General features: G+C 42.5%; 1 protein-coding gene across 2 annotated transcripts in view; it reads left to right on the top strand.

Annotated features, from left to right (window-relative positions):
• LOC123247929 (SAP30 binding protein) overlaps window positions 1-14,812 on the top strand; it is a 50,319-nt gene extending 35,507 nt beyond the window's left edge. For both annotated transcript variants that reach the window (XM_044677015.1, XM_044677014.1), the window contains 7 exons: window positions 6,170-6,258; window positions 8,854-8,945; window positions 10,191-10,251; window positions 10,902-10,953; window positions 12,539-12,597; window positions 13,951-14,035; window positions 14,297-14,812. In XM_044677015.1, coding sequence (XP_044532950.1) covers window positions 6,170-6,258; window positions 8,854-8,945; window positions 10,191-10,251; window positions 10,902-10,953; window positions 12,539-12,597; window positions 13,951-14,035; window positions 14,297-14,478 — 620 coding nt within the window. In that variant the 3' untranslated portion in view covers window positions 14,479-14,812. The remainder of the gene's footprint in view (window positions 1-6,169; window positions 6,259-8,853; window positions 8,946-10,190; window positions 10,252-10,901; window positions 10,954-12,538; window positions 12,598-13,950; window positions 14,036-14,296) is intronic.
• Window positions 14,813-20,285: the final 5,473 nt, after the last annotated feature.

Raw genomic sequence — 20,285 nt, 5'->3', positions numbered from 1 at the left:
AATGTTTGTCCTTATCAGATAGGTACTTCTGGAGTCTGAATCTGATAAATTATGGGATTCGAGAGCCTTCCTCCTTCCTAAGATGGCATTGATTCATAGCAGACACAGCTTCTGGGAAGTGAGACACCTGGTACTGGTGGGCAAGGTCATAGTGACAAAATTATTGTTAAAGAGGGATGAACCTCTTCTCCTGAGATGGGCATAAAGCCCACTCTGCCAGCTGGGGACAGGTTGAAGACTACTTGGTAGGTAGGTGTTCTAGTTGGCATGAGGAGACCTGTTGGGTAGAAATAGCTGCCTCATCCCCAAGCTATAGGGCTTTTACACAAAGATGGTGTCCAGATTTGCTCCATTGGAGCATACCCAACAAGTGTTATTCCAATTGTTTAAAGTTCTCTTACAATTTCCTCAGTTCTTTGGGAGATAAAAGAACACTTACTTTTCAGCCTTCCCTTTGAACATAGCAATAAGGTAAATCCAAGGCTGTCTTGCTAGAGGGGCAGATTCCCAGGTCTTTTATCTTAATTTCTGTTCCCATTCTCTTCCCTTATAGCCCTGATCTCATTGAGACTAATTTTCCAGTGGAACCTGTGGATATAAACTTTATTTTCTGCCTACTGTCTCTCTTAATCCCTCACCACTGTCACTACCACCCTACCCCCTTTCATTTTGTACTGTCTCTTTGCCCTCAGGACACAGGTCCTGGGTTCAAATATGGCCTTAAATAGCTGTCTTATCCTGGGCATGTCACTTAACTCCTGTTGCTAGCCCTTACCACTCCTCTCACTTGGAAGCAATACTTAGTATTGATTCCAAAACTGAAGGTAAAGATTTTTGTTTTTTGTTTTGTAAAGCAAGCTCTCCGTCTCTAGTTGCTAAATGCATTATTTAATTTTCCTTCTCTCAGAAATCCAGCTTCTCTAAGGCTGTTAACAATAACCAGGTAATGTTCAGCCTGACATTTTCTTTACCTTCCATATCAATGTCCTTTAGTTTCTACTGAGTCTTTGGAAGCTTTTTCTCTCTGTTCCGCTGGGAAGACTCTCCACGTGCCACCAAAAGTACCCTTGCTACAGGGTCCCACACTGTGGTATCTGGCCATCCAGTCACCCCAATTTTCTACATCCATATAATCCTTTTCCCCACTATAACCATGATGAGGCCTCTCCCAAATCTGCCTTCACCAAAATGTTGTAGACTAGGCTTTACTGAAACCAGTTTTGTAGTTCAGGTTCAAGACTAGAACTAAGTGAAGCAGTTTTTGGATTAAAGCTAACAAAAGGAAGTATACTTAGGCTTAACTTAAAAAGGATACTCAGAATAAATAGCACTGGTTCCAGTAAATTCAACCCACCTCATGTCTGTGCAGAAATGCATCTCTGGCCAGCAAGGTATATTGACATGCATGGCATCCCCCATGTCTGAGGGTCATTAATTCCTTGTGGGTATGCTGCTTTTATGCTCTTAGTTGACCTGGAAGATTTTTCAGTGATTCGAACATTAAGCTCCTAAATCAAGCAGGATTCAAGATAACTTGCCTTGTGGGGGAAGAGAGTTGGGGAGACAAGGGAGCAGGAGCCTAACTACAGGGAGGAAACTGGTAAATACTGTTCCTTCCTACTCCTTATTTAACTGTTATTGGCTTCTGCAGTCATCTGTCTTAGTAATCTATATAAATGCAAACTCCTACTCCCAGTGGAATTGCTGTGTTATTATATGCTTTCTGATCTTGGGTTCATAGTGAATTCATTTAGGCTTTAAAATTAATCATTTCATTAAACCAACTTTTCTATGTGGGCTCTTAAATCTCTTTTCTCTCTAAACAAAGCCCTCTACAAAATCTGACTTGACAAGAACAAAAATGACAGCCTCAGAGTAGCTTTGAATAGCTTAGACTCACAGAATTAGGAAAGTAGTTTCAGAAAGGTTCTAGGTTTCTGCCTACCCCGAATTTTTGTGCATCCCTGCTCCAAAAGTTCTGATTTATTCAAGCCCCTATAAAGGCCAGTGTTCACCAAACCCTAGATTTTGTTTTTAGAAAACAACATGATAGAGACACAATTTTTGGCATTGTGGGCAGGGGAAATGCAGAGCAAGGGCCAGCTAAGAAACCAGTGGCCTTTAGGAGAGACAGAGAGAGAGATATGAGGTTTCTCATCTTCATCATCAACTTCCCATCCCCTTCCCCAATGGAATAGGGCCAGAACAATGTCCACTTCACCTATTACATACAGTTCATCATGGCCTTGACAAAAGAGGGAAGAACTTCTAAATCTTCTCATATTGCTAAGTACCCTGACTGTCATCCCCTTTTACCACTTTACCCAACTCTTTAAATATTTCAGATCTCATATTAAAGCTACTCATCTAGAATTGAAAAACGATCCTGCATTTGTTGGTGGTCTAGACACTAATTCGACAATCCAGACAAGACAGTTGACATATTCGATGATATGCCAAGCTGATGTGCACTAGTTATTGGCACAGTGGTTCTTCATATTCTCAAAACCTACCAGACAGAAAGTAAAATGGAGCCTTCCTTATGTTCACACAGAGAGAGGTATTAGGGATAGAGTAATTGTCCCAGTGTCACCCTCTTATTCACCATGGACTATATATACTACAGCCCAGAACATCTACTTTCGCCACCTTGCAGGACAAATGAGCCATCTAAGGAGCTCTTCTAACAGATCATCTCCCTCAAGCAAATTCATACCTGGCAGCTATGGATATATGTTTGTTTGGGGTACAAAGAGTCTGAGGTTTGCCCAAGAAGGTGAATCATGCTGATGACTGACTTTCCAATCCCTGCCTGAACTTAGCTTCTCTTTTGGAGAGGCTTGTTGGCAGAAAGCCATCCCCATCAGGCACTTCAACTGATGGCACTGCCTCAGAGGTATAGAGCTGGCATCTTTCCCTTAAATAACAGGGTATACCTCCTAGCTGTTTAGAGGATAGCACTATGTCTTGCCCTTGCCATCCACTCTGTTCCACACTTGTATTAGCTATTTGGAGGGAGAATCCTTTGTAAGTGGACCGCATGATTCCTTCAGTAGGCCAGGGTATATTTTAAGTCAAGACAGAAACACCTTTGAATTCCTATTGTGTGTAAAGCTCTACAGTGGGAACTGGAGAGAAAGAGGGCTGGAGTAAAGAGGACACAGACCACCTATTTCCAATAAAAATATCTTTTTCCCCTTGTTCCTTTTCAAGTGATGCCTCTTTCTGCCTCTAGAACTTAACACTTTTCTCTTTTGGGGAGATGGATCAGGAAATTTACTTTAAAAATATTTTTGTTGTGCTTTTTTCTTTATGTTTTCCCCCAAACATTATTGTCACTTCTCAGGGAACTCTTCAACCCCCAGAGAACTTTTCCTTATAACAAGTGCAATGAGGAAGAAAACAAGATGGCCATATTTGAAAGCATACCTCCTTTACACCCATTGCCAACTGCTTCTGCCTTAAGGCAGAGACATGCTGGAGACAAGCTTCAAGTGTTCTGATTGAGCAGTGCATTCATTGTAAGAGTGCTAAAGGCTTAATGATGTTTTCCTTTACAATAATGTGGTTATCACCAAGGTGGCACAATGGATAGAGCGCTGGCTTGGAGACAAGAAGACCTGGTTTCAAATTCAGCCTCAGATAACTTCCTAGTCTTGTGACCCTCAGCAAGTTACTTAATCTCTGTCTACCTCAGTTTTTTCAACTGTAAAATGGAAAGAATAAATAATGCCTACTTCACAGGATTGTTTTAAGGATCAAATTAAATAATTATTGTTTTTTTAAACCCTTACTTTCTGTCTTAGAATCAATGAGTATTTTTCCAAGGCAGAAGAGCAGTAAGGGCTAGGCAATGGAGGTTAAATGACTTGCCCAAGGTGTCACAGCTTAGAAGAATCTAAGGCCACATTTGAATTCAGTCTAGGCCTGGCTCTAGTTACCAAAAAGCCTTACTCCTCTGTGCAGATTATTCTGGTTCTTCTTGGTTCGCTCTGTACCAATTGTTGAGTTTCTCTGAACTCTTTATGTTCATCAGTTGTGGAGAAGTAATAATTCCATTTGTTCAGCCATTCCCTGATCAATGGGTATCACTTTCTAGATCTCTGTTGTTACCAAAAAATGCTACAGAGGCAACTTAGTGACTCAGTAATAGAGAGCCAGACTTGAAGACTTGGGAGGTCTTGGATTCAAATTTGGATTCAAATTTGGATTCAGACCCTTCCTAGATGTGTGACCCTAGACAAATCATTTAACCTCCATTACCTAGCCATTTTCACTCTTATGCCTTGGAACCAATACTTAGTCACAGTCACGGTTCTAAAACAAAAGGTAAAGGGTTGTTTGTTTTTTTTTAATGCAGCTTTAAATGTTTTTGTGTCTGTATAGACCCTTTTCTCTTTTAGGCCTTGAGGTTTAGTGTCTAAAAGTTGAGTTAATGTCATTAGTGTCTGGCCTTTGCATTTGTTGCTGATATTGTAAAATTCAAGACTAGCTCACATTTTCAGACTGTATTTCTTCTGTCTTCTTTAGTACTCCTAAAAATGTCCTTTAACTCTGCTGGGCCTTGCTGTTGCCCATGATAGTAAAGGGATAGAATAGTGTAGAGGGGGAGGGAGGCCCCAACCCTGTGTGCTTAGAATAGGCATGCTAATATCTAAAAACTGCCATGATGTCAAAATCCTCCTGATGTGCACATTAGCTGAATAGAGAATAAGCTCTTTCTGGTCAGAGATTGTACTGTGACTATTGTGTTATCCCCTTCTTGGAGGGGCTCTAGTGAATGTGACTGATGACCATGAAAATTGAGTGACATCGAGTGGTTTTATAGCCTCTATTTAGTATTTGGTAGAATGTGACTCTCACATCATGTGTTCTTCGTACATCAATCTTTATTAGCAGCCAGCTACAAAGGTAAGTTTGACTGTGGCTCTCCTCTGAGCTCCATTCAATAATGTGGTAGCGATTGTTTTTAAGTCTTAGGTTTGTTTCAATTCAGCAAAACCATAACTATGAAATCAAAAGTTTCTACTCTGGGGATTATAATATGTGCAAAGAGAAGTAAATACAAAGTCTTTCAAGATGAAGATAGCATTAAGATCTAGGAGAATCAGGGGAGGCATTTGAACTTCAAAGAAAAAAGTCCAAATTCTGAGAGGCAGAGATGAGGAGAAAAGTGCATTCTCAACAGAGCAATTGATGGCTTTTACAAATGCATGGATCCCAGCATGAAATGTAGTAAGGTTTGGGCCTAGCTTGGTCATCCTGACTGTAATAAATGGAGAGCAGTGTCCTCTGAAAATATAGATTGGAACTAGACCACAGAAGTCCCAAACTCCAGGTTCATGAGTTTAACAGTGTGTTCTTTGGTGTAATAGTTGAACTGTAAGTAGAGAGAGAGGGATCAAAGGACCTTATCTTCTAAGAAAATATTAACCCAACTTGGGCCAGAAGAGCAATCTGAGCCCTGGGGTTTGGTTCAAGGTTAGCAACAAGCAAGCAATCCAGTCGGCTTCCCCACTTCCTGCCCCAGATGTACTGTTGCTGCACAGATACTCTCAAAGCAAATAACGGTCCTGATTTGCCCTTCCTTCTCCTTTTCCCACTCTCCTCTGCCTGTTATTTAATCAGTGTATGATCTTTTTCAAAGGAGTTTATTTTTTAACAACATGAACAGAAGATTGTTACAAATACCCCATAGTCCAAGGCATTCAGAGCAGGACTGAAATCACTGCCATGCTTAATGACTAGCAGGCTGAGGGAGAGCTTACAAGCCCTGGGGAGCAATTGTCCTTTTTTTTTTCTTTTGTTAAATCTATGGTTACACACACACACACACACACACACACACACACACACACACACACACATCAACCCTTCNCACACACACACACACACACACACACACACACACACACACACACACACGTCAACCCTTCTCTTTTCTAGAAGATGAAGTGGGAACTTTGGCATCAAGTTTTTTGGAGGATTTTTTTGTTTGCTGAAACTCACTTTGACATGTGCAAGTTCCCTGGAAAACTGGCCTGGGCTGTGGTGATATGTGGTATAAAGGAGTTTCACCTTCCAGCATCAGCATCATTCTAGGCATTTGAATGCTGCCTTTGGGAGCAATGAATCAGACTCTGATGTTGCCTTTTTGTTTTCTCCATAGCCTCCTTCTCTGAGAGAGTCAGGAACATGTCCCCGGATGAGATTACAATCCCCCCAGAACCACCTGGCAGATGCTCAAATCACCTCCAGGTAGGAGCACTGTTTGACTGCCTTGATGGTATACATGGTCTCATAGCCTCTTTCAACTGATTGAATCTAGTCTTGAGTGTCTTTCTTTTCTCTCTGTTTCTCTCACACTCTCAACTCACTTTTCTGCTTGCTTAAAGGACGGGCTGTGACATACAGACTCTTCTTCCTTTTACCCCTGCAATACCCCCCTGCCCCTTCTTCAGGGAAACCTGGATTCAAATTCTGTTCTTAGACACTCACTAATTGAATTGAGTGATCCTGGGCAATGCGCCTGAGGTCCCCTAGCAGCTCTAATTTGTGGTCCAACATTAAGTAAATTGGTGGCTAGTCTTAGAGCCAAAGGTGGGCTCCATAGCTTCCACTAGGTACTTCTAACCATGTTTGAACTGAAAGCTTATGATACTGTCCTAACAAAAGGGAATTTATGGAGCCTGGGGCTAGGGAATGCAGCAGGCTGATATGGGGGGGAGGGGGTGGGACCTGGGGCAGGACTGGGCATTCAGAAAATAGGATTTTTTTCCCCCTTGAAGTCTCCACCCTCTGCTGAGTAGACCCACCATCCCACAGGATGAAGGCTCCTTCTATCCCAGCAAGCCAGACAAGCTACAACATGTAGTTAGCAACCCCAGCAGTCTCTCAGGCGGAGAGAACTCCAAGCAGCTTGATTCTTCTAGGTAGTAATTTTCCTTTTTTATTTCCAGACAGTCTTAATAGTAAAATCTGTGGCCCTGAGAACATTTTATTTCAGCTAAATTGGTACAATCTTGGTGACCCAAGGCAGAGATGTCCTCTTTGAGCGATAAGTTTACCTTTAATAAGATTATAGAGATTTCTCTCAGATGAAACTTACTCTTTGAGAAAGCAAATTTAGGTGACAGTCTGTCACTCTCTTAGCTTCTCTCTGCTGATATTTTTTTTTCTAGGTTAAACATGTATTATATAAAACATTTCAATATTCATTTTTGTAAGAGAATAATCACATAAACCAACCAAAAAAAAAAATAAAGTGAAAAATTGCATGCTTTGATCTGCAATCCAACCCCAATAGTTCACTCTCTGGAGGTGGATAGATAGCATTCTTTGTCATAAGTTCCTTTTTTCTTTTATTGGTTCCAAGGTAGAGTGGTAAGGGCTAGGCAGTGGGAGTTAAGTGACTTGCCCAGGGCCACACAGCTAGGAATTGTCTGAGCCATTTGAACCCAGGACTTCCCATCTCTAGGTCTGGCTCTGAATCCACTGAGCTACCCAGCTACCCCCTATTATTATATTTCTACTGATATTTTAATATTTCTCTCTGCCACTGCTCCCTCACCCCCACACCAAAAAGGGAATCTTGCTTGATCATTCTTTATCCTACTCTTCTGCTTCTTTCTGAAAGGTGGAGTGTAGCCTTAGTGTTTTCATCCTCCAGAACTTGTGTAAAGTTGTTTTCATTGGGCCTGGAACCAAATATCATATTTTACAGATTTATAACTTTGAATAGTACAAATTCAGGGAATTCAGTCTTCACCCTAATCAGGACTTGATTCTGTTTAGTTTAATTTCTCTCTGAGGCAACTTGGGCTTTACATTTTGGAAGTTAGTAGGTTTCTTTACCCTGTGTCCCATACTCCAGAATCAGATTTCTTAGGTCTCTTTCCTGGCACTGGACAAGACTGATACATTGATTGATAATGTAATCTGCATGGGAATGTGCTGGGTATGCTTTCCCCAAAGAAAACATTTCAGGTGATAGCAGTGTGCCAACTGGGCTCCCTGCCATATTGTCTTTTTAATTACTCTAACAAAGGCCCTGGCTAGTGTAAAGTAGGAAGGTTTTAATGAGAGATGAGCACATTACCCTCATCTGAAAATTTATCTGCCACTTCTGAGAGCCCTCCAACAAACCATTTTCAAAGCATCTGGAGCCCAAGCTAGAAGCTGTAGACATCTGTAGCTCACACTTCAGCCATTCACTGAGGGCTTGGACCTGTTCTTTCAATTAAGACCTAGATTTTATCTTTACAAAAAGCTTTACTGTTTTGAGTAATTCAGGAAGTGGTTAACTAGTTTGTAGGTTCTCTCCGCCTTCCCATGAGTTTTTCTGGCTTTGACCATTTCATTGCACTTTATTAATAGAAGGCCATCTGGAAAAATTAAAGAAAATTTTTTAAAAATTAAAATTAGGGGGCAGCTGGGTAGCTCAGTGTATTGAGAGCCAGGCCTAGAGACAGGAGGTCCTAGGTTCAAATCTGGCCTCAGACACTTCTCAGCTGTGTGACCCTGGGCAAGTCACTTGACCCCCATTGCCTACCCTTACCATTCTTCTGCCTTGGAGCCAATACACAGTATTGACTCCAAGACGGAAGGTAAGGGTTAAAAAAAAATTAAAATTAAAAGAAGTTTGATTGTAATCAAACCAGTCTATCCTTTCTTGCAAGAACCTCTGGCAAAAGGTTTAGTGGAAAATATAGTTTAAAATTATGACTTAAATGAAATTAAAAAAATTTTTTTTTTAATTTTTCATAGCTTTTCCTCCCCCTGCCTCCCTGACCATAGGCATAATTGAAAGTATGGTATAATTATATCATGACAGTTTTTGTACCTTTTCTGTAGGACAAAATACAGAAACTGTATGAGCGGAAGATAAAGGAAGGGATGGATATGAACTACATTATACAGAGGAAGAAGGAATTTCGGAATCCTAGGTAAGCTTCCCTGGAACCTGGATTATCAGCTCAGGTTTTTGCTTCTGGCCTAGGAGGGGAATGAGTTAAGATATGACTTAATGCAGTCCTATTATTATTAATGGTGAAGTTATCTAGAGCCCAGCTTAATACCAAATTAGTCACTTTTGTTAAGCATCAAAATCCAAATGCGTATTTCATTAGGAAACCTACAGAGTGAATGATACAACACAATCCTCTAGAAATTTACAACCAAAATCTTACTGTACTATCAATCAAAAGCCAGTATGTTGACAGCAAAAAAGAAAAAGAAAATTGAGCCAGGAGTCAGTAGAGCTGGATTCTAGTTCTGGTTCTATTATAGCTTAGCATCTTGGCCTTGAACAAATCATTTCCCCTCTTAGGCCTTAGTTTCCCCATCTGTAGAATGAAAGGGTTGAACCAGCTATTCTTGGAGGTCTCTTGTATCTCGGGGTTAAGTGATTTCTGTGGACAGATGAATGGGTGGTCCCCTTTTTGTATGAGAGCTATATCTTGGCCTTGCTGGCCATGTAAATATAACACCTATGATTAAACATGGTGTAGGTAACATCAGAGATCTGCCTTTGAGTATACAATGGCTCCAACCCAGTCACACATATTGGGGAGCCAAGATAGCAGCTAAAGCTGAAACCACTCTTACAGTGCTTCCAATCATACAGATTGGAAGTCAGAGACATATGATTAAAACACAGAAGTATAACCTGTCAACTTAGTACTAGACTTGTTCATGTTGCCTACCTGCTTCAAGTCATCAGTCTCATCCCTCTCATAATAGAGATAAATAAAAAGGATCTGAGATGATTTTTCAGACTAGTGGATTTTATTGTTGAAATTTTTCTTTAGAAAAAAAGGTTTTTAGGAAACATAATTTTTTGGGAGACAGTGAGATTGCTGAGTGGATAGAGAGCCAAGCCTAAGAGACGGGAGGTCTTGGGTTCAAATTTGGCCGTAGACACTTCTTAGCTGTATGACCCAGGGCAAGTCACTTAACCCCAACTGCCCAGCCCTTACCACTCGTCTGCCTTGGAACTAATTCTTGATATTGAGCCTAAGATAGAAGGTAAAGGTTATTTCACATAAACAAACATACATTGGTTAGGTTTTGCGGAGCTGGTATCATGACAGCCCAGGAATTAGAAGAGGTTGGTTCTGGGAGAGACCTGTTGGGGTTTTACTTATCATGATGGGTACTCAGGTCAATTTTCTGTGGCATCTTTGTTCCAGCATCTATGAGAAGCTTATCCAGTTTTGCTCAATTGATGAGCTTGGCACCAATTATCCCAAGGTAAGAGGCAAAGCTCTGTAAATAGAATGTTGCACTGTGGAGAACTTCTCCCCAAAGTTGTCTTCCATCCCAGTCCTTCTCGCTGTCCATGTAAAGTACTCAAACCTAAAGATGTGGCTTTAAAAAGATAAAGAGGGGCAGCTGGGTAGCTCAGTGGATTGAGAGTCAGGCCTAGAGACGGGAGGTCCTAGGTTCAAATCCGGCCTCAGACACTTCCCAGGCTGTGTGACCCTGGGCAAGTCACTTGACCCCCATTGCCCACCCTTACCACTCTTCCACCTAGGAGCCAAAACACAGAAGTTAAGGGTTTAAAAAAAAAAAAAGATAAAGACTCCACCTGAATAGCCACCATGGCAACAGATATGTCAGAACTGAATATATCCTCTTTCATTACAGCAGACTTATAGGATTGGGCTCCTGAAGGACCCTGTCCATGATAAGAGATCATGTACCCTAGAGAATTATACTGACAGTCATGATTTGCCTGCTGAACCCCAATGTCCATCCAAAGACCAAGAGGCTACTAACTGACAGTGAGAGGATTTAAAGCCCAAACTCAATAGGGACATGTACTGTGTTTCTGATTCATACTCCAAGTGAAAATTATGTTTAGCAAGGGATCTGATTAAAAGTTTAATGCTTTCTTTCAGGATATGTTTGACCCCCATGGATGGTCGGAAGACTCCTACTACGAGGCACTAGGTATTTTCAGAGGATGTATTTGGGGAACTGGGGATGTTTATATGGGGCCTTTCTTTTTATCATTGACCCCATTGAAGTATATGGAGTATCCTAGCAGTAGGATCTTTGGTTCAAAGGGTATTGATATTTTAGTCACAGAGGCAGCTAGTGTGATAGTGGATAAACATTGGGTTTACAAGAATTCAGGAGGAGCCGAGTTCACATCTGGCCTCAGATACTTCCTAACTCTATGACCCTGGGAAAATCACTTAATCTCTGTGTGCCTCAGTTTCTTCAGCTATAAAATGAGGATCAAAGTAGCACCTATCAGAATCAACTAGGGAACTATATAGGATCAGGCCTAGAATTGGGAAGTTCCTGGGTTCAAATCTGGCCTCAGACACGCCTAGCTGTGTGACCCTGGGCAAGTCACTTAATCCCAGTGGCCTAACCCTTGCCTCTGTTCTACCAATATTTAGTATTGATCCTAAGACAGAAGGCAGAAGTTTAAAAAATAATAGTAGCACTAACTCCTCCTCTAGGTTGTAAGGATCAAATGTAAAGTGCTTAGCACAATGCCTGGCCCATGGTAGGCTCTTAAGAAATGCTTTTTCCTTTCCTCCCTCCCCTTCTTCATATGATTCCATATTGTTCTCCAGAATGGATGGACCTTTTCACAGCTCCTCCAATATTGTGGCCTTAAACAAGTTAGTTTGTCAGTTTTCCATAGCCCTCCCAACAATTGCCCACTCCAAATTGCCAGTTTGCTAAGTATGAGGTGAAACCTCAAAATTGTTTTGGTTTTCATTTTTCTTATTATTAGTGATTTAGAGCAATCTTTCATGTGGTTCAGGCAATTGCAATTCTTCTTTTGACAACTATTCATGTTCTTTGACCTCTTTTCCTTTGGAGAATCACTTTTAGTTTTATTTAGATTCTCCATATGTCTTAGATATAGGACTCTTTTCAAGTTTTTGAACAAAGTTTTTTTCCCATGTGACTGCTTTTCTTCGTAGTTGTCTTAATCACATTGGTGCAAAAGCTTTTCGGTTTCAGATCATTGTAGTTGAATTGCTCTCTGTCTCACTTCCCTCATCTATAAAATGGGGATATATAGTATTTGCCTCTCAGGATTGTTGGGAGCATTAAATGAGATAAAATTTGTAAGGTGCTTTGCAAATGCTAGCTATTTTTGTTATTCTTATTATTAATTTCTGTTTTATTGTTCCTGATTGCTACTGACCTTTGTTTAGTTAAGAATTCACTAATCTGGTTTTCTCCTAAATTTGCCATGGCATAGGACCTAATTTAATAATCAAGGTCTGAATGTATTCATTGTGAAACATGGTATAGAACATGTTCTGCCAAACTGCCTTTATTTTTTTCCTAGTTATTCTTGTGAAATAGGGAATTCTTCTAGGAGAAATTTCAAGTGTCTGAACTGAAGAAAATTTTCTCTAGACAGTGGGAGAGGGAATGTGAAAAATATAGGAGCATTAGTGGATTGACTTCCTCTTTTGTGATGAAGCATTTATTGTTTTATGAACCTGTGGAGGGTTCATAGGAAGGAGAGCACCTTTTTTGACAATTTGGTTTTTCTTTGTAGCCAAAGCTCAGAAGATTGAAATGGACAAATTGGAAAAAGCTAAAAAGGAAAGAACAAAAGTAAGTGACAGAAACCAAGGAGACTTGATGATAGAAAAGGTGAATAATTGAAGTACCTGGGGTACTCGTGCTTAAGGAAGGAGGTTCCCCCCAGCTTCAAGATCTTGGATTGGGGAATACTATTTCTCTCCCCCCCCCTCCCCAAGAAGACATTTCTTTCATCTAATTATGTAGTTAGTATATTTAGTCCTTCTCTGAGGCTGAAGAGTATTTGCTGAACTTCCATTCTTTTGTGTTACTTGGCCCTCCCTGACTTTCTTCTGTTGTGTTGGGGTTTTTTCTCCCTCTCTGTCATCTGTTACCTGGATACTTTATCCTTTCTTTCACATATAATACTTTCAGGGCCTAGTCAGCTTTGTCCTCAGAATATGTCCCCCCACATAGTTTTAGATCCCAACCGTCTCTGACCCTTTAGCCTTCTATAGTCTCCAGTCAGCTAAACCTAAAGAACTTAACCCTATCCTCTGGCCTCTCCCACTTCAGTACTCCTTTCTACTCCCCAATGGGATTAGTTGATCCCTTATTTTAACAGACCAGCTTTCCTCAGCAGCTCTCTATATGTTGGGCATATAGGGCTGAGTGAGCCATTATTATCCCTGAGTAGTTTATCCTATAAGGCCACTTTGTCTTGAAGGAAGAGAGAGGGACAATGAGTGTCATCAACCCCCTCTTGCCTTTGATTGGGCCTGACCCCTCCTATACTATCAGTATAGGCCTCCAGCCCCAGTGGGCCTCCTTCCAATCTTTAGGACCAAAGGCCTATAGCTCCTGGCCTTGCTAGAATACTTCTGCAGGCACTGTTTTGGGCCAGGCATGTGGGGACTGGTGTTGGGGAATAATCTGATTTTCTCTTTCTTAACACTTGATTGAATTTCCCTTCTCTCTCTCTCCCTCCTCCCCCTTCAAACCTCAGGCTTATTGCAGGGACGTGTCTGCAGCGCCTGGGGAGGTGACCGGAGCTGTCCTTCCCCTATGCAGGCACCACCTCCTCCTGGGTGTGAGGAGGAGGGGCCTGGCCAAATGGTTCTGGGCATGTGAGGTGGGGCAGTGTGGGAGGGAAGTCTGGGATTTGTGCAAATACACAATAGAGAGGGGAACTGGCTTCTGTTCAGGAAGTTTTTTAAACCTAGTTTATAAAAATGAAAAAATTTTAAAACCCTTAGGGCTTAAACTGTTGATATCCTTAGACATCTCTCCCTGCCCCCAGCCAAACATTGCCAGTCAAACCAGAGCTGATTATCAGTGTCTCCTTTATTACATACTTCCAAAGTGTTGTCCCCTGGGAGCAGATGGATTACAAGATGAACAGGTAACTTCCTACATCTCTCATTCTTCCTCCCTTTCCCTTTCTAGATTGAATTCGTGACAGGTACCAAGAAGGGCACCACAACCAATGCAGCTGCCACCACGACCACCACAGCCAGCACCGCAGCTACAGGTAACAAGCAGCTTTCCTGGAATTTTCCAGGACCTTGTCTTCCTTTGAGGTGCCTTCCTTTCCCGATTCACCAGAGAGAGAATTAGACTGGCTTATTGAAGGTGCACAGAGTCAGTATGCGTGTGCAAGCAATCACACACACACACACTCACTCACACACACAGAGGTTTTTCTGGATTACCCAAGGTCACCTACAAGGAAGGGAATATTGGATTTTATGTATTATGTGTTTAAACATTTTCTCTTTGGTTTGTCATTTAGATGCTCAGAAGAGAAAGAGTAAGTGGGATTCTGCTATCCCTGTGACGACGATAGCCCAGCCCACCATCCTCACCACCACAGCCACCCTGCCAGCCGTCGTCACAGTGACAACTAGTGCAAGTGGCTCCAAGACTACGGTCATCTCAGCTGTGGGCACCATTGTGAAGAAAGCCAAACAGTGACAAGACCTGGTATAGGGTTGGACATACCTATTGTGGGACAGGAAACGCTACCCCAGGACCTTGCCAAGACCATGACCTCAAGACATGGAATGTCCCCTTGGACATGGCACCCCATGCACTCACTGGACTAAGGCTTTCCAAAGAGCTTCTCGTTAGCCAAGGATGAGTTTCTGTCTTGCCATCCCTGACAAAACATTCTCTTTCTAGGCCTCCTGAGAGAATCTGTTGCCCAGTCATCCAGAAGGACCCTTGTTGCTGATCAGGGCAGTAGAGACTGCTTGTAGCCATGTTGATTTGGCATCCATTGCTCTATTAAAAGTGCTATATCAATATAGCTCAACATCCCAGATAGTTTCTTGTTCTGTAGGGTCAATCTTTAAACAAATGTGAAGTTTCACTTTTGAGTCTTTGATGACGAGATTTTGATAATAAGCATTTGCTGGCATTTGTGCTTTCAATGTGGGGCTGGAGAGTATATGTAGGGCCTCAGTCATGAAGCATGACTCCAGAGGGGCAGGGCTGAGGCCAAGGTACTACCAGGGAGCCCAGTGGCCAAGGAAGTTGCTATGAACACATTCTGAGGCTGTCTCTGCCCCTATTACCCCTCTCATAGTGGAGTCCGGGATAAGGATGAAAGTATAGCAGAGAGTGGGTGCAAATAAACAACCTGCCACTGAATACCCTGAACATTGAACCTTGTCAAAGTATTCTCCAACTTGCTTTCCCTCCTTCTCACTCTCCATTTCCCACCTGGCCACATCTCAAGCTCACAGTTAATTAGGTTTCCTAATTGTCTGTCAAGGCTGTTACTGACAGAGGACAGGTGTCATTTAAGGGAGGGGGCTTGATATGGCCTAGCTCTAGTTAAAGAGTGAGGCATTCTCTCCACTGCTAATATTGCTCTCCCAAGCCCTTCGGTGCCCAGTGTGCTTCTGGCCTTTGCAGGCTGTAAAGTAGCTGGGGAGATGAATCACCTCCGCTATGGTGGGGTAGTTGTTCATTGTTTACATAAAAGTATCTCATATGAGAATTCCTACCTACCCCACCCTTCCTCTCCTCCTGTTATCTCTGCCCCACAGAAACCTCTAGAGCTGTTCCCCGTTTTAAACTAGGTTTCCCAGCCTAATCCCAGAGGGAAATTTTTTATTTTTATTTTTCTCTCTGGTAACTAAACTTTCCACTTCAGGGCAGGGGAGTCAGAGTGTCAAGTGAAGGAAGCTGTGTTGTGAAGAACAGGATCATTTCCATGATGTGGAGAGCCCTCCTGAAGGCCTGGGCACTTCCATGAAGCAGGCCATAGGCAGTGCCTGGGGCCAGAGCTTTGTTTGACACCTTGACACTGCATTATCCTTCCCCCATTCAGTTGGCCCCCAGGCTCACTTGGCATGTACCAATCTGGCCTGGAAATCTCTCCAAAAGAACTGATCCAGAGGAGCAGCACCCCAGTCCACCTTGTGTGACTTGACCCACCATTCAGCTGCTGCCTTTGTATGGAGGCCAATGACTGTAGTAACAGCTTCCCTTCCAAGCTGGCAACGATATCAGTCAAGTTTTATATGTAGGCCACTATCATGTGTGGCTGTGGGAGCAATATAAAAAGGCATTGCCCACTAGGAACTTGGCATCTTGTTGAAGAGAAGACTCAGGATTTATAATAAGCATGAAACATTGCCAGCTGCCTTAGCCTACGTTGCATTCCTGGTAATTCATTAGATAAGGGTAGGTATCTTGTTTGTGTGGTTGCCTGTGACATGGGTATTTAAAAACAGAGTCAGTGCCTTCCTCTGTAGCCATCATTGAGACATGAGGGGATTATGCCCTTCCTTAAGCAGCTGACTCAGGCTCCACTCACTGGGGAATTTGGAAGCTCTTACAAGCTCATTTGGCTCCATTCATGTGTTCTGTATGCCCTGGAAGAACCCAGATCAGAACCTGAACTCCAGACCTCATCTACACACACACACACACACACACACATTCCAGACAGTGAATAAAAAGGGAGTATCCCTCCCTCCCCAAACTTCCCCCACATACATAATTCTCACTCTCAGACTTCCTGCCAAGGGACCAACTCTGAAGAGACGACTGCCCTGCCCACCTTCCCGTGCCCCAGTAGGATCATTTCTAGAACTGGAAAAGGTCATCTAGCCCAACTCCTTCATTTTACAGATTAAACAGCAAAAACTCGCTAGACATCAAGTAGTCAGAAGTGGGTAGAGAAATAAGACTGGGGCCCTGCCCTCGAGGGATTTATAATCTAATGGGAAAGATAAAAGTCAAATAAGTATAACATGTTAGGATATATTTTAAATGCATGAGAGGTATTTGAACAGAGGGGTTAAGAAAAAGCTATACGTTCAGATTGGCCAGCACAGCGCCTAGTGTCCATCGTGGAGAGGGGAGATTAGAGACAGATCACGCAAAAAACCTATTGACCTATGGTACAGCAGGTAAGATCAAGCCTGATTTAGGGCAGCGACAAAGGAAAAGGAGAGGAGATCAATATGGAAGAATGTATTGGGCTAGACTATATAGGACTTGGTTAATTGTGTGTGTGGAGGCAGATAAATGAACAAACGTGTTAAGTGTGAGGGATTTAGATCCCAGGACTGGGATCCAAGGAATGAACTGGGGGAGAGAGGAAGCAGAGCTATTAACAATAGATTTCTCTTTGTAGCAGTTTGCCAGTGAAAGGAATGACACAGCGTAAGAGTTAAGGGAATGATCTTCAGAATAAGGAGGAAACTGAAGATGGGATAGCATGAGATAATTAAAAAAAAAAAAAAAATCAACAGGCCGAAGGGGAAAGGATTGTGCTTGTCAGTAAAGCAGCCTAGAGTACAGAAAGGGAAATGGGTACTTCTAACAGGTACTGGAATAAGAGCAGAGAGTGAATAAGGACAGGCCTTGGGGGGCTCTAAGGAGTGGTGTTGAGGGAATCCACATCAGATGTAAGGAGTGTGAGGGGAGTTGAGGAAAGGAGGGAGCATTAAAGTTTGATACTGTTGGCAAGTCACTTAAGGATGGAAGCGCAGCATTGAGCACCCATTTGAGGTTAGAATGGCATGGGTAGGTGTTAGATTCAATATATAGGCAGTTAGCCCTGTCTGGAGCTGACCAAGAGAAGGTTTCCTATGTGTTAGGGGTTAGAATGGGAAGAAAGGAGGGTCAGAGGATGAGAATTTCAAGGGTGGATCAAAGTACATTGTTGAAATGATTGACTGGGAGGTCCAATGGGCAGGGAAGCTAGTGAAGCCACAGTAGGGGTCATGATATGGGGGAACAGGGAGGAGCCTAGGGAAGAGAGGTCAGGTTTTGGGGGCAGCAAGAATGAGGGTGTGAGAGAAATTGAGAGGTTGAGGCATGAGGGGAATCTTGGGAGATGGAACAATTCCTGGGGGGAGTTCTGAGGTGTGGTTTTGGCTCTTCAACTGCCTCCTGAAACATTTCAAACTGGATGTTCCCATAAGCAACTTGAACTCATCATCAAAAAATATCTTCCTTATTTCCAATGAGGACACCACCATCCTTCCACTGTTACAGTCATCCATGACTTTGCTCTCTTCACTCCCCTTTTCCAATCAGTTGCCAAATTCTCCCTCCAAATTCCTTGCATTAAATCCCTTTCTTTTTCCTCATAGCCACCCCCTTGGTTCAAGTCCTCATCACTGCTCTTTAGTATTTTTTCTTTTTAAACCCTTACCTTCCATCTTAAAATCAATACTATGTATTTTGGGGCAACAGGATGGCTCAGTGGATTGAGAGCCAGGCCTAGAGACAGGTGGCCCTGGGTTCAAATCTAGCCTAAGACATCCTAGCTGTGTGACTTTGGGCAAGTCTCTTAACCCCTATTGCCTAGGCCCTTACTTGGCTTCCTAAGAATCAATATACAATACTGATTCTAAATAAATGCTTGCTAAATTGGATTGAATTCTGCTGCTGGGTGGTGATGAAACAAAGCTAGGAGTTGTGGGGATTGAGTTATTGTGAGCCCAGAGTATCATCAACATGAATTTTTAATTCAACCAATATTAGTCACCTACTATGTGCAGGGCATTGTACTAGAGGCTAAGGACGCAATGAAGAAATATGCATCTTTGTCCTCAAGAAGCTTGCAATCCAGCCGGGCAGTAACCAGATCAATGTAACTGGGATGAAGCTGATTCAAAGAAATGAAGCACATGAGGAGATCATTTCTAGCAAGAGGATCAGGAGGGCTTGATAAAGGGAGTGGGACTTGAGTTGGGCCTTGAAGGCAAGGAAAAATTTCAACAGGTAGCAACAGAAGAAGAAAGGGAACTGGGGATGCTGTAAAGCTAAATATGGAGGGACAGCTAGGTGGCACAGTGGATAGACACTGGCTTGGAGTTAGGAGGTCCTGAGTTCACATCTAGTCACAGACACTTTAAGTCACTTAACCCCATTGCCTAGCCCTTACCACTCTTCTGCGTTGGCACTGATAGTATCAACTCTCAGACAGAAGGTAAGCATTTAAAAAACCAACCAACAAACAAAAAAGCAGCTAAATATGGAGATAGAAGAAGAGAAGGTCTAAGATGAAGATTTGCTCATTCTAGACTGCCTTCTGTCTATCTCCAGAGAGGTTAGAACTGCTCTTCAGATCCTGGGCAGGATTTCGACACGTATTCCCAGAAACTAGTTGAAACCTTCAACAAAGAAGGATCTTTTGTCCAGAATGCAATAGTCCCCTCAAGAAGAGGGTCAGCAAGGACAGCTGTTGAGGCACAGATGAGTGAAGCTGAAGAACGTTCACATCCGATGACCGTAGGAGCTAGGAAAGGAAGACTCCACCTGTCAGCTGTCTGCATGTAAGATCCCTAAGGAGTGTTAAGGACTCAGGAGCCACCAGCCCATTACCTCTGGGAACTCTCAGGACCTGCCCTGGAAAGTCCGCAAGCATCTGGGTATCAAGCGATTACCGTGCATAACCCAGTGGAATTGCTTGTCAACTCCAGGAGGGAAAGAACATGAATCCTGGAACCATGGAAAATTTTTAAAAATTAAAACAGGAGGGGGCAGCTGGGTAGCTCAGTGGATTGAGAGTCAGGCCTAGAGACAGGAGGTCCTAGGTTCAAACCCGGCCTCAGCCACTTCCAGCTGTGTGACCCTGGGCAAGTCACTTGACCCCTATTGCCCACCCTTACCAATCTTCCACCTATGAGACAATACACCGAGGTACAAGGGTTAAAAAAAAAAAAACTCTTGTCAAAAAAAAAATTTAAAACAGGAAAAAATATATTAAAATAATTTCAAGAGGAGCAGCCAAGCAACAGCATATGGAGAGAGTGCCAGACCTGGATTTCGACAGGACCTGGGTTTGATTCTAGCCTCAGACACTCCCTAGCTGTGTAACCTGGGGCAAGTCACTTAACCCCCATTGCCTAGCCCTCGATGTTATATCTTAGAATTTATATTAAGACAAGAGGTGGGGGCAGCTGGGCAGGAAGGGAAGGGAAGGCAAAGGAAGGGAAGGCAACTTTGAAAGCCATAAGAACTCTGATCAGTAGTACGACCAACTACAACTCAAGAGGACTGGTGAAATATACACTCAACTTTCAGCAAGAGATGGATTCAAATACTTTTTTTTAACATAGCAAACTGAATTTATTTAATTTGATTATGTTTAATATAACTGGGGATGTTTGGGATGGAAGGGTGATTGAGAGAGAAATCAATAATAGTGTAGCCAGGAAAAATAAGAAGAGTCACCAAAGCATTTCTTAAATGAACAGAAGATAACAGAGGAAGTTCAGAAGGAAACAAGCCTAACAGCTTTGAAAATAATA

The sequence above is a fragment of the Gracilinanus agilis genome, chromosome 4, assembly GCF_016433145.1.
Source record: "Gracilinanus agilis isolate LMUSP501 chromosome 4, AgileGrace, whole genome shotgun sequence".
In the NCBI taxonomy this organism is placed as follows: domain Eukaryota; kingdom Metazoa; phylum Chordata; class Mammalia; order Didelphimorphia; family Didelphidae; genus Gracilinanus; species Gracilinanus agilis.
The sequence above is the reverse complement of the archived record's forward strand: the minus strand, read 5'-3'. Positions and strand labels throughout refer to the sequence as shown.